Raw genomic sequence first — 22,885 nt, 5'->3', positions numbered from 1 at the left:
ATTTTTATTTTTTATTTTTCCATTTATTTATAATTTTTCTTTTTCATTTTTTTTTAGGTTGGCAACACTTTTTAGTTGCTGGTAGGTTGTTGTTGTTGTTGTTGTTGCTGCCACTTGCAACAATATGCCAGCCGAACTGCTGCACTTGCACTATTTTCCATTTCTTTCTTTTTTTTGCACATTTATTTTGTTATTCTACAAATTTTTATCATATTTTCAAAATTTATTTTTTAACAAATTTCTCTTTTTTTTATCTATTTACACACACACTGCTGTTGCTGCTTCTAAAGAAGAGATTAAAAATATACATATTTTTTAATTAAAAAATATTAATTTTTTTTTTACATCACTTCACTTATAAACATTAAAAAAAATGTAATAGTTTGCGATTTTTTTGTTTAGGGTGAACCTTGTGCGTGTGTGTGTTTGTGTATTTATAAATATTTTTTTTTAAATTATTTTTCTATTTTTATTTGAAGTATTTTTTAGTAGATTTATAGTATTTTTTTTTAATATAATTTTTTATAAACACAAGAAACTTGAACCGAAAATGAAGAAATTTTTCCATTAATTAACAGCTTTTGCACACGTTTTTTGTTTTTCTTCTCCTTCTTTTACTTTATTTCTTTATTTTTTTTGATTATTTCCTAATGCTCTCTGTCTCGCTCACTGCCGTGTCCTGTCTCGCTCTTAGCTGGTTTATCATCCAAAATCCCATCCAGCCGTGCGTTCGCTTCAAGCCTGAAAAAGGTAAAGAAATTCACAAAAAAAAAAGAAAAGATTAGTTGCGAAAAAATATTTATAAAAAAAAAGGAGACAAAAAAACAAAGAAAACATATAGCAGGGATAGCAGGTTAGATGATTAGAAAATCGATAATGGCCATAAATATTCGAACAGATAATGTCCCCCAGGTACCGTACCAGACCCCAAAAAAAAAAAAAAATATATATATATATATACAACCTCAGAGCCCAGTCCCCCAGACCGGTTTGAAGTGCAGCTCTCGCATTATCGGCTTTCTGCGATTGCGATTACGATTACGATTACGATTACGATTACGATTACGATTGCGATTGCGATTGTATTTCAGTCATTGAATTACTTCAGCCTGCCTGGGCCAGCCTGTTTATTTTTTATTTGTTTGTTTGGCTTTTTTTTATCATCTAACCGGGGGCTTAAGGTATTTTATTTACACCCGAATTCCTCCATACCTCCTCCATATAATCAAATAAAACAAACCAGTTGTCTTTGTAACTTTCCGCTAATGGGGGACTGTACTTGAATGATTTTTAATCGATTCTAGGGGATTTTTTAGAATTTTAGTTTTATTTTATTAACTTTTTATTATATTTATGTGTTTTAAGGGGGTTTTAAACTTTTCTTTGTCTATGTTATAGGTAATTAAGGTGTTTTTCTTTGTATTTTTGTATCGATAGGTATCAAAAATACAATTTTATCGAAAATGATCGACTTTTAATATTTTTTTTTTATTTTTATTGTTGAATCTTAAAAAAGACAAGTTTTTAAAATAGTTCTTAGCTTTCTTTAGTCTGTTTTTACGTTATTTTTCTCTTTCTTTGGTTATTTTGTATCAAAAATTACGAAAAACATAAATTAATCGAAAATGATCGACTTTTAATATGATTTTTATTCATTTTTATTGTTGATTCTTAAAAACACACGTATTTGAAATGGTTCTTAGCTTTCTAAGTCTGTTTTCTTCGTAATGTTCATATTACTTGAATTATTTTTTATCGATAAATATCAAAAGCATAAACTAATCGAAAATTATGGACTTTTAATATAAATTTTAATTAAAAATATGTATTTGAAATAGTTCTTAGCCTTCTTAAGTCTATTTTCTTGTTAATTTTCCCAATATTTACATTATGTTTTATCGATAAATTCCAAAACCATGAACTAATCGAAAATTATCGACTTCTAAAATAATGTATATTATTTTTTTTGTCTAATCTTAAAAATAAGCATCTTTGAAAGATTTTTTAACAATCCTAAGCCATAATTTTTTCATTTTCTTGTTATTTCTTCAACTATTTGGTCTATTTTTTATCGATAATTATCAAAAGCTTAAAATAATCCAAAAGTAATCGCTATAGGTAGTTAAATTATGCTAGTTTTTATGAAATCTTTAAATAGAAATGTTTTTAACCTTCCTATTTTTAGTTTCTACCCTAATTTGTGTATTATTTTCATCATTAATTTTATCGATATTTATCAGAAACTTAAATCTATACAAAAGTCTAGTCTTTGAAGGATATAACTTTGTTTTCTTTTCGTTAAATCGTAAATAAATTAACATAAATCTAGTCTATAGCTTTCCTGTGCCTAGTTTCCAGTAAGTTCTTGTATGATTCCTCATTTTTATCGATATTTATCGATTAGAACTAAAAATCTCTCCCAAAATGATACATTTTTTATTATATTCTTTATGTTTAATCTTTTTAAAGTATAACCATAGACTGTTATAAAGAAAATAGTACCAAAATTTAGGTAAAGCCCCTATCTGGGGGTTTCGATAGAGGCTTTACCTACATTTTGGTACTATTTTCTTATAAAAGTTATAAATTACAAAAAACTCTATTTAATTCCCATCCTAATTAATTCAAAATTAAAACAAAGGCCTGAAGTAAACAATATGCAATCAAAAATGGGAAAAACACATTCGCCTACGAGAAATCGGCTAATTAAATTGGATTTTTGGCAATTAAAGAAGTCCGTACGTGCAGGTCTACAATCAATGGGAGAGAATTTCTTTGGACAAAGGCCCCGGACCGGGCCCTGGACTGGGCCCTGAACCGGGCCCTGGACATGAATGAAGAATATATTCCCACAATTATAATGCAATCAATAGCCATTGAGTACGAGACTACGGGTCGGGATGGAAATTGTAGTGGAAAACATCGTGGAAATTCCCTAAAATAATGACATTATTATTGCAAAATATTTAAAGATTTTCATTCAAGCGAAAAGTATGTGAAATATTTAGGAAATCATTCGTTAAATTATTTCAACAATCGCTTTAAATAAAAGAGAAGAACTCATCAATAATTTTTCGCCCACTCATCTATCATTCGATATACATAGATACATATATATATATATTATATACATATACAGTGTATCACATTAATATTCGGTTTTTTTTTTTTGCAACTTTAAACGCGAATAAAATGTATTATACTAAGAAATCACGAAATTTTAAAAATGGTATTTTAAACTTTGAAATATTGTCTTTACGTAGGTATATATATGTTAGCACTTTATTAAAAATTAAAAGAAGAATCACAACGAAACAAAAAAAAAGCTTGAAAATGGCTTTACTTTAATATTCGGTATTTTTATAAGTATTACGTTAAAACAATGTGGCAACTTCAGATCCGCCAAAAATGGGTTTCCCCGAATTGCACACATATGACTGGTATTCATTTCCTACAAACAAGCCAAAAAAAAGCTACTACGAGCACCGATTTTCGAGATGGGCCGCAAGGGTAAAAATGCATCATTGGAGCAGCGAAATCTTGTCCTCAAACTTCACTTAGAGGGCAAGACCTACAAGGAAACAGCCGAAATGCTTGACATGAAGCCCAACACAGTCGGTGACATCGTCCGACGCTTCAAAAATGAGGGAAGAGTGGCTTTAATAAAGCAAAAAGGACAGCCGAAAAAATTGACTGATCGAGAAGAAGCCGAAATAGTCAGAAAAATAAAAAAAAATCCTCGACTTAGTGCTCCTGAATTGTCGGCTGAACTCTTTGCCGATCATGGAAAGGAAGTTTCGGCGCAAACTATTCGGCGTACCATAAAAAAACAGGGGTACAACGGTAGAATCGCCCGTAAAAAACCTTTGCTATCGGAGCGCAACCGAAAGTTGCGAAAAAACTTTGCCCAGGAGTACTCCAAAAAGGACGAAAGCTGGTGGGACGATGTCATTTTCCTTGACGAAAGTAAATTTAATCTTTTCGGGAGCGACGGCAAGCAAATGGTATGGCGGAAACCAAACACTGAGCTGAAAAAAAATAACCTTAGGCCAACAGTTAAACACGGCGGGGGAAGTGTGATGATTTGGGGCTGCATTTCCACAAAAGGAGTGGGAAATTTAGTATTTATTGATGGGATAATGAACCAAGATCAATACTTAAAAATTTTGAAAGAAAATTTGAAGCAGTCGGCGGAGAAAATGGGCATTGCGAACTCATTTAAATTATATCAGGACAATGACCCAAAGCACAAGGCGCATAAAGTGAAGTCCTGGTTGCTTTACAACTGCCCAAAGGTCATGGAAACGCCGCCCCAATCACCTGATCTCAATCCCATAGAAAATTTGTGGAGTGAATTGGACCGCCGTGTACACCAAACGCCGATATCTTCAATATCGGAATTGAAACAACGGCTTCAGGAAGAATGGGTCAAAATTGGCGGCGAATACACAAAAAAAATTATTCGAAATATGCCAAAACGATTAAGCGATACCATAAAAAATAATGGGTATCACACTAAATATTAAGATAAATTTAATTTTAAGATAAAATAGTTTTTTTTTAGGTCTATAAGGAAATACCGAATATTAAAGTAACACAAATTTTGAGTTGTTTTTCGTTTTTGTTTAATTTTATTTTTAATTTAAAATAAATTCCTGTGTTATGTTATTTCTATGAATAGGTAATAAAAAAAGCTTTACTTTGCTATTTAAAATTTTTGTTTAAGTCTTTTTTTTAATCTCTTTCTTTTCATTTGAAATTGAGAAAGTAAAAAACCGAATATTAATGTGATTCACTGTATGTACATATATAGTATATACATAGATACTGAAAGACAGCTGCCTGGCCTGGCTGTGTGTGTGTGTGTGGGCCTGTTGAAAATGATTTTGTGGTGAAGGGCGGCAACGTCGCACCGAAAACGAAAACTCAATCAGCCACATGTTTTCAGCCCCCTCTGCCGCTGTCAGCGTCGCTGCCGGCATACCCCATATTTCTTATGATTATTATTATTAAACTTTTTTTTTTTTTTTGCAACTGTGTTTGCTTTTAATGAAAGCAATTAAACTGCACAGCCACAAATAAATAAAATTAAATTAAGCAACAAAAAAATATTTAAAATTCAATTCACACATACACATATAAATTGAATTTAAGCCAAAAAAAAAAAAACATTAAGCACGAAATTCCACAAAGCAAAAATAAAAGCTAAAATCATAGGGAGAAGAAAAAAGAGAAGGAAGAAGCTGGCAAAAAAAAAAAAAAAAAGAAGGTAACCAAGAAAGAAGAAAAAAAAAAATCAGCCAAGCGTCGCAGCAATAAAAATACACAGAAGCAGACTACCGGGGGCCAGGTTGCCAAACTTCAGGCCAAAATGAAAGAGTGAGACCGAACGAGAAAAAAAAAAAAAAAACTTAAGCACGCGTAAGATTAAAGCAGGCGCTGTTGCCACATTTCACGCAGCAGCAGCAGAGGCACAGGCAGCATGGCAAAAAGCAAAAGCCAGAAACAGAAAACAGCCCCAGCGCAAACAAATTAATAAAAATAACAACACACACACACATAGACAGTCACACACAGACAAATAAAAACACAGCAGCAGACGACGACAATATGAAAGAGGCTTAAAAACTATACGACAAAAAAAAAGGAAAAAAAAAGAAAACGACAAAGAAAAAGAAACACAAGCAAAGCCAGCAGCGCTGCGTTATAATAATAATAATAGCATAAAAAAAAAAAAGAAATAAAAATAAAAAAAAACAAAAAAACTTCAAGAAGAAGAATACGAAATGATGCCGAGGCACATGTTGGAGGGGAAGCGAGAAGGCAACACCAAGAAGAAGGAGACAGAAGCACTAGGGGGGCCCTCTCTGCGCACAAGTCAAGCGGAAGACAGAGCGAGAAAGGCAACAGAGTGAGAGAGAGAGAGAGAGCGGGAGCCCGAGAGTGAGAACAAATAAACGACCCAGCGAAGCAGTAATGGAGCAAGGCAAAGGAAAGGCGAAAAAATGTGGGGGCCAAAAGCAGGGGAGGTCGCCGAGCGGAAGGGGGGCGGTATTGAGCAAAAACAGAGAACAACAAAGCGGGAAACAGTCAGGGAAATAAATATAGAAAAGAACGGTAGAAGAGAATATACAAATAATATTAAGAAAAAAAAACCCTAATTTAAATATAAAAAATAATTAAATAATTATTTAAAAAATAACAATAATAATTTTGAAACACCCATTGTACCTATTACAATGCTCACCACTGTTCCTATGAAAGCAAACAGTAGGCGGCTGGCGGGCAAATAGCAGGAAAAAGGGGAGCAGGAGAAAAAAAAAAAAAAAGAAGAATGGAGAGTGGGTGGTAAAGAGGCCGGGTGACGGCGACTCTGGCTATGTGGGGCGGGGGGAGGGTGCTCTCTGTGTGAGACATCGTGCGCAGGAACGTTCGTGTTCGTGCGAGCGTGTGTGTTTGTGTGTGTCAGAGAGAGAAAGAGCTCGGGTGACGCAACAGAAACAGCAAGTGCAAGCCGTTGGCAACTGAATACCTCACACACACTCTCCCACTCGCACACACACGCACACCAAGAGACGGGCAGACATAAAACTCGCAACGTCATAAAACGAATCGAACAACAAAGCGTCCAAGCGACTAAACGACAGAGAGCCAGACCGACCAACCGTCAAACGTCAAAGTGACGTCCTCACCAAAAATTCCCCAGAGAATCCAAACCCAGAAGGGGGAGGTGGGGGCCGCCGTCTACAGTATGTATGTGTGTGTGTGAATAAGACAGGGCAGCGGTCCCATGCAAAGTGTTGTTGCCGTTTTCTTCCTCTTTGCTTGATTTTTCGGGCCAACTACACGTTGTTTTTCTTTTTTTTCTTTATTTTTATTTATTTTTTGTTTTTTATTGAAAACTAAATACATTTGTTGAAAAGTTTTAGTAAAAAATAAATACCTTTAATTAGTTTGGGGTCTGTGGTCTTAATTTGTTGCCAAAAATCCCAAAAAAATAATCAGACATTTTAGGGAAAATATTTAAAAATTGTGTAGAAATATTTTTTAAAAGGAAATATTATTAAAGGAATGGGTTTATTTATAAATCATAATAGTTTAAGAATTATTTTAATCAATTATATAATTTAAAAGAGTTAATACACGTTTTAAAAATTAATTTTTGAATATTTTTAAACTATTTATATTATTTTTCTTAAAAAATTTCGTATTTTTAAAACCAAAACATTTGTTTTAAAGCTTTTCTTTTAAATATACTATTTTAAAACTTCTTTTAAAGTTAAAAATAACTCAGGCTTGTTACTTTAAAAACGTAAAGTTCTTAAAAATTTCTTTAAAATTCAAGGCAAATTCTTTAATTATATTCCTAATATTTCCCTCAAAAAACCCTTTAATTAGACTTATAGAATGTAAATTCTTTAATTTTTTCTACCTAATTGTGTATTTAATTATTTAAAAATCAAAATAACTATTAAAAATAATATTCCATTAAATCTAACCAATATTAATTCCTTTAAAGTAAAAAGTTTATAAAACTCTTAAATTACACCCATTTCTCAAAACTTTAAAGTTCTTAAAATAATTCCCCAAACCTGCCATTAAATGTACTATTTTTTTTTGTTTTTTTTTTGCATTTCTTTGCCAACCATGGTTGCCCAAGTTTTCTGGCTTCCCCCCACATTGCTTTGCTGAAAATTGGCAACCATGCATTGTTGGCTCCCATGAAGTGCAGCCGCAGCAGCAGCAAAGGCAATAACAAAAACAACACAAAAGAGACCCCCGTCCCGTCGTCTCTCTCTCTGTGTGTGTGTGTGTGTGTCTGTGTATGAAAAATGATAGGAGACTTGCTGGCAGAGATGGCGGGTGGCCCAGAGGGGCTGAGGCAGAGGGACAATGATAAAAAAATAAAAATAAAAAAAAAACAGGAGAGAACTAGAAGGAGGAGGGGTGAGGTGGGGGGGCGCCCCAAAACGAGTCTAACGAGTAAAACGCAGCAAAAGCAACAGCAATAAACACGGCGCGCAAGGTGAAACACGTACAAAAAGAAGATGAAGAAAAGCCATGTGTAGAGAGCACGGGAGAGCGACAGAGAGAGAGAGAGAACGGTATAATAATAATAATAATTGTGGAGCATTGGCGCACACACACACACACACACAGGCACACACATGCGAGCAGAAACAGACACGTTCGTAGAAATAGCAGCGCATGTGTGGGTGTTTTTTTTTTCCTTTTATTTTCCTTTTAGTTGCTTTTGTTTTGTATTTTTTTTTCCTTATTGTTTTTGTTGTTGTTGGTAAAAGCCAGAAATATGTACAGTAAAATGGCAGAGAGAAAAACAACAACAAAAATCACGAGTAGGCCGAAAGCAATTTATTTCAGATAAGCGCCGCAGCGCTGCCAACGTCTCTGGCAGAGGGTTAGGCCTGGTTCTGTGGCTGTCGCTGCTTCTTCTTCTTTTATCTTTTTATTTTAATATGTATATTTTTGGTTGTTTTTTTTTTTTTGTAAAGTTAAGTATTGATTTTTCGTTTTGAGCTTTAATTTAGTGCGCCATTTATTTTATTTTTATTTTTTTATAAAAATAGAGTGCAGTGCATGTTTGTGCTTGCTGGTTCTTGTTGTTGCGTGTCGTGCGTGTGCTCTATCAGTTATTACTGTAGTTGTACGTTTTTTGGAAAACGTGTTTTCCACAAAATGTTGTATTTCGTAGGTTGCTGATTTTTCGGCATGGTTTCCTCTTTTTTCTTCTTTTTTTTTTCTTTCCTGTTTTGTTGCGTGTTTTCGTTTCTGCGCTTTTGCACACCAACACACACATGAATAGCTCCCCCACGCAAATTGCAATAATAAAACTGCAACATCAAACAGAAACAACAAAGAAAACACACAAAATAATAATAATAAACGCATATGCCACACATGTGGTTGCTGCCGTTTTAATCATCGAGTTTTATTTTGTGAAAAATATAGAGAAAAAAAATTAAATTTAAAAATATGGTTTTTTAGAGGAATTTAAAGGAAAACAGACTTGGGAAGTAAAATTAATAAGTAACTCGTATAATAAATTTAATAAATTTGTATCTAGCGCCTTAAATTAACATTAACTTTAGTATTTAATACTAGATTTAATGTTAGAATAAAAATAAAATAAAATATTAATAGTATTATTATAAATGGCAATTTTAAAAAGAAAAAGTTTATTCAGAGACTAGTATCTAAGAGATTATTCTTTAGTTTTCTCAATTAGAAAAATATGAATTTTTTTTTTTTATATTTTATTGTAAATTATATAGAAGAAAACCATATAAAAAAAAACTTGTTATATGTAACTTTAAGATACATTCTTATAACATGAAAAAGTTAAAAAACCCAAAGTTTCTATTACTTCCCAGACAAAAAAGAACTAAAAATCTGATGACTAACCCACCTCACTGCCTTGTACTAAAAAAAAAAAAAGGAAAATATTACTCATAACATATAAGCAAAAATCAGAAAAAAAAGAAAGAAAGAAATATTAAATTTGAGATAAAATAGTGTCGCATTTTTTTTCAATACTCATTATTTTTATAATTTTTTTTTTGCACATTTTTCAGGTTCAAGAACATTCAAGTCAGAGATAGTAAATAAAAAAAAAAAAGCAAAAAAAAGAAGAGAAGGAGCAGGAGGAGAGGGAGCAATGATAAGAAAGTGACCAGATAAGAACAAGCAAGGAATTTGCTTTCAAATTACTTTCACATGTTTTTTTTTTTTTTTTTTTAAAATGTGGAATTTTGAGAGGAATGATTTTTCTTTTTTTTTTTTTAAATATCAACTTTGACTTTTGCTCTGATTTTCGATTTTTATTTATTTTTATTTTTTTTTATATTTATGTTTTTCTTTGTTTTCCCATTTTTGTTTTTGTTTTTGTTTTTGTTGTGATTTTTGCTGCCAAAAGCAAACATAAAAATTCCATTAAAATGTCAAGTGACAGTTTCCAGTAGCCGCCGCCCCCCGCTTTTTACGCCCCCACCCCATCCACCTCCTTTCCGTGTCTCACTCTCTATCTCTATCTATCTATCTGTCCTCTATCTCGTTCCTTGCCTCCTGTCGGTTCCTGTTCGAGATTACAAAATAATCGATAGAATTTCATTGTTGTTTTATCGATTTTGTGGAAGTTTTTCTAATCTTTTTTTTAGCTTTGATTTTGACGGCTTTTTTTTAAAGGAAATTTAACAACTAAACTAAATAAAGAAATATAACATTTTATGGGGATTTTTTTTGCATAGATCTAGATTTTTTTCTTTTTGTATGCCTTTTTTTTATTATGTAGTTTTTTTTTAAATAAATAATTATACAAAACTAACAATTTTATAAAAAATAAATATAATTTTCACCTAAAATGAATTTTATAAACTTTTTTCATATTAAAAATATATTTTTTACCTAATATTTCTTAATTTAATATAAAAATAGTTACACTAAAATCCCTTTTATTTAAAATTCTATCTATCTCTTCTTTGTACCATTCTGTATCTTTTTATCCCATCATCCCAAAGCAACGTTGCCAAACTTCTAAACTGAATATATCTTTGTTTTTTTTTTTCTTCTTGCGTATTTCTTTTTCTGCTAAACTTTTTCTTTATTTCTTTTTTATATATATTTTATTCTTTTTTTTTTTTGTTGAATGAAGAAGAAAAAAATCAATATGCGGATGGCGATTGCAATTTAAATGAACAAGAAAACGGAAAAGCGAACCAAAGAAATAATAAATAAATAAATAAATAAATAAATAAATGAATAAATGAAAAACCAGGGGCATGTACATATTATTACTTTTTTTTAGAAAAAAATAAAGTGAGCCAAAAAACCGGTTCTACAACAAATTCTTCATAGTCTCAAAAGTTGTATTATTTTTCTTATTATTGTTTTTTTTTTTTTAAATTAAATAACAGTATAACCACTTTTAGGCCACGTAGAAATAATATATACATACATATATATTCTAGCTAACAAAGAAAAGAAATTTTGAAAAACACACAAAGGTAATATTTGAATAATTTAAATGCTAATTAGCTGATCGGCAAATATTTAGAGAAGCTGCTGAGCTACAACAACAACAACAACAACAACAACAACAAAGCCTCAAAGGCAAAGGCCACGAAAAAGTAAAACGAAACCCGAAAAAGGCAAAAAACAAAAAAAAATGTATAAAAATAAATATAAAATAAAAATACACAAACACAAATATATGGAAATATATACCGCATTTTGGATGGATTTGAATGGGGGGTGGGGGGGAGAAGACAGCAACAGAAAATAGACACAAAACTAAAATAAAAAAAAGGAAAAAAAAAATAGAGAGAAACAAAATAAACTCGATATTTTTGGCGCCAGAAGATGAAGAAGACGAGACAAGAAAACGACAAAAATACTAGACAAAGACAAAGACACATGTCTCTTGAGGAATTTAAACATTTCAATAAAAAAAATCAAAAGATATGAAGGGATTTTTATTTGAAATCTATGAAGATTTTGACGAGAATGGAGAACCAGTTTAAACCCACGAAAAAGATTCTCAAGATTCTAGGGAGAATCTCTTCTAAACGATATATTTATGATAATTTCTAGACGGATGATACTCTTATTTAATCAGTTTTCAGATACAATTCTATTTCAAAATAGAGGTTTTTGAAAACTTTATGTTATTGGTTTTTAAATTAATAAATTTTGGAGTTTCTCTAATGGAATATATAAAAATATAGGTTCTCTAAACCTAAACCTAAAGGGTTCTTTCTATATATTCTCCTTTTTTTTTAAAAAAATAATACTATTCTTTGATCAAAGTCCTATAGAATTTTTGAAAAATATATATTTTTAAACACAGATCTTTTTGAAATCTTTCCAAAATCTTCAAAAGAAGCTGCTTTTTAATTTTAAAACTTTTTTTATATCTTCTAATTACTGTTTTTTTTTAATCTTTTAAAAGAAAACTAGAATTTTCTATATTTTTGGCTTAAAAAACGCAATATTATAAAATAACGATTCGAAAAAATCTTACTAAAAATAAGTTTTATTTTTTAAATTTTAAAGTTCCAAGCCTTTTAAGTTTCTTTAAATTTTAAAATTATGGAACTTTCATTAAAAAGCTACAATTGTTTCTATATTTTAGGCTCTAAAAACGACATAATACTATTATTTAACCAATATTCCTTCAACTTCCTCAAATAATCTCTAAGAAATCTGTAACTTTCAATTTAAAAATATTATTATACAAAAAATAGGATAAAGATTGATGCAATTGTTGTTCTTTTAAGAATAAGTTTGAGTTATTTTTATATATATTGAGTTCTAATATTAAGGTATTTTAATTAAGTTCTATATTGAGTTCTTTCTATATTTTTGGCTTTAAAAAGTACTTCAACTTTGTTCTAGTTCCTTCTAGACAACTATTTTGGATAATATTTAGAAAGATTTCCAGATCTTATAGGAATATTTAAGATCTAATGGAATATTATATTGAAAATAATGGTTTTTTCATAATTTAAATCATTTAAGTTTGATTTTTTGGAAGAATATTATTCTCTAAAGAATAAAAAAAAATATTTCTTCCCAAAAATAAGTATTTTTAAGGCTTTATAAAAATGGTCCTCTTCTTTGGCTTTAAAAATATATTTTTTTTAACTGTATAAGTTTTTAATATTCATATATTATATATATAATATTCATTCATATATTTAGAATTATGTATAAATATATAAATAAATATTTACATACTTTTATATATTTTTTTATTTTAAAATAATGAATCATCTTTAAAAAAAACTTTTCCTTTGCCGATAAGATTACTAAATTAATTTATAACCTAATAAACTAATCAAGAAAATAAATTTTCCCAGGCCATGGAACTTTAAAAATTAAATATATACTTTTAAAATATATATTTTAAAACCTAAGGATTTTTTTAAAGTTTAATTTCATATGATATCTTTAAGATACAAAAGTTACCTTCAGCTTTTTAAATAAAAGAGTAAAAAAAATACAAAAGATATATATTAAAAAAACTTCGCAATAAAGAAAGAATTTATTTCAATAATTCCATAATTCTAATACATTTTTTAAAATTTTGAATTTAAAAAACAAAGCATCTGCTTTATACCGCCGGTGTTTAAATTTTGTTTCCAAAAATATTAAATAACTCCACTTATGAAGATCCCACACTTATATAGTCTTAAGTTAATACATCTAACCTGCTTCTTACCTAGAAAATAAAATTAAAAAAAAAAGTAAAATAAATTTCCATTAAACTTACCGTAAAAAAATGTTTGAAAAAATCCAGAAGAATCCCCGAAGTTCAGGTTTCAGCTGCCACACTTTAAAAACTGAACTTGAAGCCAATTTTTTATAAAAAATTTGCTGATTTTTGGCTCATTTTTTAAACATTAAAAAAAATTATTTGATTTTTGCAAGCAAGTGGCTAACGGTATCATATATATATATAAATATATATTTTTTAGCACACAGGGCGTGGTGTTGGCCCCAAAAAAAAAAAATACAAAAAACAAAGACAACAAGAACGCATGTGTGTGTGTGTTTTTATATTATTTTTTAGTGCAAAATTAAGCAAAGAAAAATAACAAAAACAACACACACACACACACACTGGGAAACACTTTTATTAACTGCACTTTAAAGCGAGAGAGCGAGCGAGAGAGCAATAGAAATAGAGACGTAAAAAAAAAGTAGAAACGCGACGCAATTTTTACTTTTTTTTCTTTTATTTTATTTTTAATTTTATATTTTATTCTTTAGATGCCTTACTGGCACACACACACACGCACACGCACACTGGCACACACACAGAAGACACGCACTTGGTACCCGAATTGCGTTGCACATTTTCTTTCTCTTATTTTTTCTTCTATTTTCTTTTTACCTCGTTTTGGGTAATATAAATTTATTAAATTTATTTATTTATTTATTTTTTATAAATAAATTTTTTCTTTTTCGCAGAAAACGTTGTCAAATTTTTGTTCACATGCTCTGCAGAGGGCAGCACACACCCGAGTTTTTAGTTTCTAGCCATTGAACCAGCGACAACGCAAACGCAACGCGAACAGAAGCAGCGACTACGACGACGACGACTGCGACTGTGACTGCGACGATTGCGACTGCGACTGCGACAACGACAACGACTGTGACTGCGACGCCATGGTGGGCAGGCAGCACTGTCAGAGCAGCAGCGGGGTGTTTCTTTGCATTTACCTTTCTAACCAACAAAAATAACGGTATATGAATTTGAAATTATTATTAAAAAAATTATTTAAAATTTTATTGAAAATTGTTTCAAAAACACGCCTCAAAAAACTCGGTTACTATTCGGCGTTGGCTGCCGTTTCTGTGTTTCTGTTGCTGTTGCTGCCTCTGTTGTCCGAACTCCGTGGCTGCCAATGTTAGCTGCGCGGCCCGGTTCTGCGACGTCGAGCCGAACGCTTCGAACATCGAACCGGTTGTGCTGTTGGCAACGGTGCGAAGGCAACCTGGGAACAGTGGTGGTCCTAAAAATTGTATAGGGTTTGAATTAAATAGAGATATATCTTAAAAAAGATCAAGTTTATTATTAAAAATTTTTAAAATAGACCTAAAAATTAACAAAAATAATATAAAAGTCTGATTTAATAATTTTAGCCATTTTTGAAAATAGTTTTAAATGAAAATTATAGCTTATAGTCTATAGATTTAATTTATTTTTTTTTTTATAAAATAGTAATAACAAAAATAGAGCTATTTATTAAGTTTCAGCTTAATAGCTTTAAAAATAAAGAACTTATAGACTTTTTAAGCTGCAGAGGCGGACACACGGACAAAGGGACAAGGTTTTTAAGGATTTCAAGCTATTTCTAATGAAATAAATATATATCTTTCTATATAGATCCATTCTATAGTACTACCCTGTTCTCCACAATCATTTTCAAGCCTAAGATGACTAATTCTGGTGTTTATTTTAATTTTTGAAATAAGATATCTTTGGGTGCCAATAACAGGAAACTGTAGACAAAAAAAAAGAAGAAATAAAAAAATAAATAAATAATTGAAAGAAAAATGAGCTTTTCATAGCAAAAAATCAGAATTTGCTTGAAAGAGCTCGATTTAATTTCAGTTCTTGCCTCCTCCACCCACTCTTCTATCCTCCCGCCTCCTCCCCCTTCCGATCATCTCTCACTCGCTCTTACGGCTCATGTGTTTTGTTTTGTTTTCTCCTTTTTTTCGTCGCTTGCCAATTTGCAGTGAAAGTGAAATGCTGAAATGCGCTGCTCTCAGCGCAGGCTGCCGCAAAAAAAAAAAAAAATAATAATAATAATAATAAGAGGAGGGGGTGGGCTAGGGGGATGTTCGGTCGTTTGATGGATGGGTGGTGGTGGTGGTGGGTGGGTGGTGGCAGAGGGCAACGGCCAGCGTGGGCCTAGGCCAGGCCTAAAAGCAGAAACACACACACACACTCTTAACCAAAAGAGAGCTAGCTAGAAGAAGAGATGTAAGAGAAAAACGTGTGCGTTTTTCACCTGCAATCTCTCGAATCTCCTCGATTCTCCTCGAATCTGAGATACTTTTTTAATCATTATAATTTATTATTATTTTTATTATCTTTTATTTCCTTTCATCTATCCTTCATAACCGTTAATATTCCATGTCTATTAATACCGTATACGAGTTGTTGTTGTTGCTTTCGGCTTGTTATTATTAGGTCTACCCAAGTCCCCCCGCACCCTTTCTCCTTCTGTCGCTCTCACCCTATTTCCTTTTATTTTCTGCACCTCCCCCTTCCTACTCGCTTTGTTGTTGTTTGCAACCGGCCGGCGGAAGACTTGCAACATTTTTTTTTTCTAAGCGCGTTTTTTTTTTTTTGTTGCAACGTTGCCAGTTTTCAGTGCAAAACCAAAAAAAAAAAAAAATCTCACACGCACACACACACACACAGAGAAGAGAGGCAATTGAGCAAGGCAAAGACAAGGCGAAAAGAGGCAAAGCGAAAGCAACATGTTCGAAGCGTCGAGTGAAAACGGGCAACAGCGCACCGCGGAGAAGAAGAAGAAGCCGATAAGGCAACAGCAACGTCGACTGCGCGACATTTATAACCAAAAAAAAAATAAATAAATAAATAAAAATAAAACGAATAAGAGTAAAAGACATAAAAGAAGAACAAACAAGCTAAGAAAAGCCTCTCGCACACGTTGCTTCATGCAGATTGTTCAAACATCAGACCGGGCGTCATACAACCCCCGCCAACGTGCATCATCACGTTCGTCATACACCGTCAGTCCGTCTCAGTCCATCCGAAAATAATGGTGGGACCGGGCCCGTTGCTGGTACCGTCCACGTCCTCGTCATCGGGTGGTGGTGCCACCACAACCACCACCCCTGCCCCCGCTACCAATCCATCAGTCTCGGTGGTGGGCGGGGCCAGTCACACACTGTACGACGAACGCGAGGTAATGGAGGAGTTCATCAGCTGTTATCGCCACTTCACGGCCCTGTGGGACAGCACCAGTGTCGACTATCTATCCAAGTTCAAAAAGGAGCCCGGCTACCAGGAGCTCCTCAAAATCCTGCGACGCATCAACGGCGACTCCTCCGTTCAGGATGTCAAGCGGAAGATCAACTCGCTGCGATGCTGCTATCGCCGGGAAATCAAAAAGGTCCAATCCTCGCAGAACGGCTACCAGCCCCGACTCTGGTGGTATCATCTGATGGACTTTCTGAAACCAGTTCTGCACATCCAGTCACCGGTACGCGTCAAATCCGAGAGCCTGGACGACAGTCTCGACGAGACCAGCATCAATGTGAGTATAGGGCTACCCTATAGGGTTTTCATCCTAATTGCTGAAGTTCCCAAGAGTCACCCTAATGCTCTGAAACCTATAGCTTGGGGTTGTTATTTATGAGATTGTATTGTATGCAGTTCTATTATAATATTTCACTGTAGGCTGTAGGCACTGTAGGCTCTCTCTAGCATCGTGTTCGAACACGACATCGCGGTTGGACGCGGTCGGTCGTACGATAAGGCCAGTCGTACGACGTCCGAGCTGTGGGCTGGTCGTCGGTCGGTCCGTCATTCAGTTGCTGGTCGCCATGTCGCAGCACAGTCACTCGGATATGGAGTACTGGCAGGTGTTCTTCCGGCTATACCGCGAAATGCCGGAATTGTGGATGGTTCGGAGTAAAGAGTACCGGGATCGCAAGCGACGTGACTCTGCCTACGGACGTTTGTTGGAATTTCTCCAGAAATACGATCCGAATGCCAATATTCATACTTTGAAGCGAAAGATCAACAACTTCCGGACCTCGTACCGCCGGGAGTTGCGAAAGGTCCTCAAGAGTAATGGCACTTATATGCCATCGTTGTGGTATTTCAAGGAATTCGATTTCCTATACGAACTGGAAACGGACGAAATCCAAGACGATCTGGAAAGATCGAGGGCTGCCGGTATGGCTATACAGAGTCAGAGTTATATGGGACTTCTGGCAGCAAAGGAGGAAAAGTCGTATCATCCGGAAGAGTCGAGTATCTATCAGTATGATGGACATCAGGTTCAAATAGCTAGTGATGTGGATGTGAGTTTTGGATTATTTAGGAGGGGGGGAAAGATACCTGATATACCTATAACCCCAGATTTCTAATCCAAAAATTATTGTTCTTCCAGGATGATGACATCTTTCAGGACAATTTCCCCATTGAAGAGGATGCCTTGGGCATAGAGGGCGTCAGCGAAGTGGATCACGATCCGGATCATGAAGTGGATCCCGAACCAGATCCCGAATCTGAATCAGGGCCTGGCAAACTGGACGATTATCCGAATACGTCATCCGTTAATCTCAAGAGTGGTCCGTATTCGTTGCATCATCGCCGATTGGCGGATAAATCCGTACGGATTGCCCCAAGAATCCGGAGGCATAGTAGCAACGATAGCGATTACGGGGAGAATGATGCGAAACGTGGCAGGAACGATGACATTCCGATGGAAAGAGAACGCGAAAGGGTCAGAGAAAGGGTCAGGGATAGAGATAGAGAAAGGGTGAGAGAGAGAGATAGGGATAGGGATAGAGAGAGTGACAACGAGTGCGATTTAATCGGTAAACGGATGGCCGCCCACTTCCGGAATATGCGTCCGGAGCAGCGACTCTACGCCGAACGGATCATCAGCGAAGTGCTCGTCTACGGCCGTATGAATCGTCTCTCAATGAAGGCCCGCTTCATCCCGGAAAATGATAAATGACTACTATATTTTTTTTTTTAAATTAATATTAATACTAATTACTAATAGTTGTATAAATATATTTTATAAAAACTAAAGAATTGTTTAAAGATTTCTTGCAGAATTGTCAGAAAATAAAAGACAGACAGATAGACAGTCGGCGGGAGGGAGAGAGAGAGAACAGTCCCGGAGGGAGGACGGAACAGAAAAGAACTGTATAACCCGAACCGGTTTTTTTTTTTTCTCTTATTTTCTTTTTTTAAATTTTGAGTGAGCGGTTCTGCATGCTGTCTTGTTTTTTTTCACCCCTCCTCCTCCTCCCTCCCTCCCATCATCCTGCTCCCCTTCTTTTCTGCTGCTGACTGCGATTCTTTTATTCTTTTATTTCCACATGTGTTTCTGTGTGTGTGTGTGTGTTTTGCCAAGCGATTGCTTATGCATGCCTCTCTTTCCCTCGTTGGCCCCCTTTCTTCCCTCTCTTCTCTCAGCTCTCCCCACATTTCTTCTTTTTTTTCTTGTTCTGACTTGCTCACGTTTCGACGCCATGCAAGAAATTTGCTGTTTTTTTTTTCGCTCTTTCTCTTTTCGCCCGTTTCTATTGCTTTAGTAACTTTAATTTGTTGGCATTGCCATTGCCGTTATACCGTCTCCCCTGCCTGCCACCCCCTTTCTACAGCTCCCCCCCATCGCGCTCGCCCTTTTTACATTGCTCTATTATCGCTCGTTCGGTTAGGTCGTGTTATTTTTGAATTTGTTTTTCTTCTTCTCTTTGTTTCTTGTACTTTTATGCATTTTATCTTTTCTTTTATGTCCCAGCGCAAGGTGGTGCAAGTGACCGAACGGGGGGGCCATTAAAGTTGGGGGCGGGAGCGCTCTTATTATGTTGTTATTTATGCATGGGTAGGGGTAGGGGTATCCCCTGGAAAATTTTGAAAAAAATAGAAAAAATATTTTGTATCAGGATTTTGATGCAGAATAATAGAGAATCGATCCACAAATCTTTTGAGGTATTCCTTTTAAGAATCGGATAAGAATTGCCAAAGATATAGACATCGGAAGGAGCCATATACGAAAAACACGATTCTGGCAGGGGTATCCTCAGGAAAATTTTGAAAAAAATTTAAAAAATATTTTGTGTCAGGATTTTGATGCAGAATGATGGGGAATCGATCTACAAATCTTTTGAGGTATTTCGCTCAAGGATCGGATAAGAATTGCCAAAGATATAGACATCGGAAGGAGCCATATACGAAAAACACGATTCTGGCAGGGGTATCCTCAGGAAAATTTTGAAAAAAATTTAAAAAATATTTTGTGTCAGGATTTTGATGCACAATGATAGAGAATCGATCCACAAATCTTTTAAGGTATTCCACTCAAGGATCGGATAAGAATTGCCAAAGATATAGACATCGGAAGGAGCCATATAGGAAAAACACGATTCTGACAAGGGTATCCCCAGGAAAATTTTGAAAAAAATTGAAAAAATATTTTGTATCAGGATTTTGATGCAGAATGATGGGGAATCGATCCACAAATCTTTTGAGGTATTCCGCTCAAGGATCGGATAAGAATTGCCAAAGATATAGACATCGGAAGGAGCCACATACGAACAACATGATTCTGGCAGGGGTATCCCCAGGAAAATTTGAAAAAAAATGGAAAAAATATTTTGTGTCAGGATTTTGATGCAGAATGATGGGGAATCGATCCACAAATCTTTTGAGGTATTCCTTTTAAGAATCGGATAAGAATTGCCAAAGATATAGACATCGGAAGGAGCCACATATGAAAAAGACGATTCTGGCAGGGGTATCCTCAGGAAAATTTGGAAAAAAATTGAAAAAATATTTTGTGTCAGGATTTTGATGCAGAATGATGGGGAATCGATCCACAAATCTTTTGAGGTATTCCTTTTAAGAATCGGATAAGAATTGCCAAAGATATAGACATCGGAAGGAGCCACATACGAACAACATGATTCTGGCAGGGGTATCCTCAGGAAAATTTGGAAAAAAATTGAAAAAATATTTTGTAACAGGATTTTGATGCAGAATGATGGGGAATCGATCCACAAATCTTTTGAGGTATTCCGCTCAAGGATCGGATAAGAATTGCCAAAGATATAGACATCGGAAGGAGCCATATAGGAAAAACACGATTCTGGCAGGATCTGATGGAAATTATCATAGATACAGATACATGATAGCCTTAGAAGATAGTCTCTTTTATTTATTTATTTTTTATTCTAGGGTTAACTTACTTATTTGAGTAGAAACTTTAGAGGTGCGGCTCGCATTCCCCGAGGATTACGGATTAGTTTTATTTCGTTTTTGGTTCTGCCTTTCATTTTTTTTTTGCTCTTATGTCTGCTAATCTCTTAAGTTCTTTCTTTGTTTCATACATGTGTTTTTTGCTTTTTTTTATTAATCTTTTTTTTTATTTTTTATATTGGCAAAAAAGCGAAAAAAGAAAATGAAGAAAATCATAAAAATAAAATAAAAGCAGCGGCGGGTCATTAATAACTTTGTTGCCCTGTCCTTCCTGTTTTTTTTTTTTGGGGTTGCCTTGCTCTCAATTTTTATTGCCTTAGTTGTTACCCTCCCCCCCTTTTTTTTTTTTGTTACCACATTGCCCTTCGCTTTAACTGTCGATTCTTTAGGGGTTTTTTTTCTGGCTTGGCTTTATTTTTGGTCTTTCTTGGCCTTTTTTGCTTTTGATGTTTTTTTTTGTTGTTGTTGTAGCCGGCATTTAAGCCGTGGCTAAAAACAAATTTTAGCCAAATTACTGGCCTCCAGTTGTTGTCTTCCTCTTTCCGTAACTTTTTGCTTTTACAGTGGGACTTTTATGCCCTTTTTTTAAGCAAAAATTAAACTTTAATTTGGAATTAAGGTTTTTAGAAGCTATTTAAATTTTTCTTTAAGTTTTAAATTAATTTAAAGGTTTTTTTAGAAGTTTTCTCATATTTAACAATTAAAATTAAAAAGAAAATAGGTTAAAATTTGCTTTAAATCTTAAAAAATTAGTGCAATTTGTTTATTTTGGCTTATAAATAATGATTAGAGCATTAAAAGAGTCTTAGGAATTAATAAATAATTTAATTTTTATTAAAAAAAACTCAAAATCTTCAAGTATTAATTATTTTTTTTTTTATTAAAAAATAAACTCTAAAGTCTTGGAAAAAAAAACTCACCAAAGCTCTTGATTTTGCCCACTGTATTAAACTTTTGTTTCTTCTGAGTGTGTATGTGTGTGTGTGTGTGTGTGTGTGTTGGTGTTTCGCCATTTGCCTTTCTCAGCGTCTTGGCTTTGCTTTTGACATCTCTCACTCCCAACTCCCGGCTCCTTTTGCTTCTCCCACCCCACTCCCCTCCTGACCACACTTCGTCTGTTCTGACTCGTCGTCTCTCCTTCTAACAAACTGTTTTTTTTTTTTTTTTTTTTTGGTTTGTAGTCAACCGCAATAATCCATCCCCATCTCAATAAGACTGTGAGTGTGTGAGTGGTAGTGTGTGTGTGTGTGTGTGGCACAAAATGAAAATGGCAAAACAAGGTCAAGTGTAGGGAGCAAAGTTTGTTAGAGTGCACAAACACACTAACAAACATACATACATATGTACATAAAACTAACAAAACTAATAAATAAATAAATAAATATAAACAAAAAAAAAGTTATACAGGCAGTTTGCATAACTTTTTCATTAAGCTTAGCTTTTTTTTTACATATTTTTTGTAATTCTTTTTTTAACTGAAATTTTTTGGTGAGTCACGTTCAACAGGCTACCAATTTTGAGGTTAACTTTTCGTGGCAATCACATTTTGACGACAAAATAATTTGCACAAAGGTGCAAAGTTTTTTTTTTTTTTTTTTTTTTTTTGTCGAGAGCTGAACTTGACAAAGCCGCCTCGGCTGCGTTACCTCTGCTGTCGCGGCTAACGTCGCCGTCAGCGTCAGCGTCGACGGCGCAGCAACACCTGTGGCTGTACGAATGGCGGTGTAAAAAAAAGTCGAGACAAAAACAACCCTCGACTGAGATTTTCTGCCAATTTTTCTCAGGCCTATGCAGTAATTCCGCCCTCATACCACACACTACTGACCCCCCCTACCCCCACATCCCTATGAACAGTCCCCAGCTTACACCACCCCCGCAAAAAAGGTGTGACGTAAAAACCGACAAAGAAAAAAAAAAAACACGAAACAAAAATAAAAATAAAAGCTTGGAAACAGCAGCTGAAAGTGTAACTAAAGTACCAACCCACACACATACACCGACACACAAACTGAAAAATAATACATGTGTATACCATTAAAGCCAAACACATACAAATTCCCTGGCACGCAAGCGTTGCAAAAATATACAAAAAAAAAAATAAATAAAGAAAAAAAAAAAAAAGAAACCTAAATAAAAAATTAAATGGAAATTTCTGATATAAAACACACACATACTTACATACAGGCAGCCGCGTAGCTACAGCATTGAAGTTTGGCAACGTCGCTCTGCTAATGACGACGCCGGCAGACACAAAAACAAACGTGCGCCAGTACGAACGTCAGCCGGTCGGTCCGTCGTGCTAGTGAGTAAGTGAGCGAGTGAGTGCGACTGGCGGTGGGTGAGAGAGTGCTGCGCAAAAACAGAGCCGCACAGCAACAGAGA

At 34.2% G+C, this 22,885-nt stretch overlaps 1 protein-coding gene and 1 long non-coding RNA gene across 10 annotated transcripts; one reads left to right on the top strand and one right to left on the bottom strand.

Moving 5' to 3' along the window:
- Positions 1-68: 68 nt before the first annotated feature.
- Positions 69-22,820, bottom strand: LOC138927751 (uncharacterized). 8 transcript variants are annotated; one of them, XR_011444225.1, is made up of 3 exons: positions 22,682-22,820; positions 13,851-14,534; positions 69-284 (listed from the first exon to the last, which is right to left on the bottom strand). It is a non-coding gene; the product is annotated as an uncharacterized lncRNA (long non-coding RNA). The 8 variants fall into 8 exon arrangements; XR_011444226.1 differs by having other exon boundaries at positions 13,858-14,534; XR_011444224.1 differs by having other exon boundaries at positions 13,913-14,534.
- LOC108124154 (uncharacterized) lies at positions 16,088-18,271 on the top strand. Of its 2 annotated transcripts, none has more exons than XM_017239715.3 (2): positions 16,088-16,817; positions 17,679-18,271. In XM_017239715.3, exons 1-2 carry the CDS (start codon positions 16,320-16,322, stop codon positions 18,249-18,251), a joined length of 1,071 nt encoding a protein of 356 aa, XP_017095204.2. In that variant the 5' UTR covers positions 16,088-16,319; the 3' UTR covers positions 18,252-18,271. The 2 variants fall into 2 exon arrangements, with proteins under 2 accessions (XP_017095204.2, XP_070136927.1); XM_070280826.1 differs by lacking the exon at positions 16,088-16,817 and adding an exon at positions 17,037-17,589.
- Positions 22,821-22,885: the final 65 nt, after the last annotated feature.

Source organism: Drosophila bipectinata, chromosome XL, assembly GCF_030179905.1.
Source record: "Drosophila bipectinata strain 14024-0381.07 chromosome XL, DbipHiC1v2, whole genome shotgun sequence".
Lineage (NCBI taxonomy): Eukaryota > Metazoa > Arthropoda > Insecta > Diptera > Drosophilidae > Drosophila > Drosophila bipectinata.
This window is presented reverse-complemented; position numbering and strand designations above follow the sequence as displayed.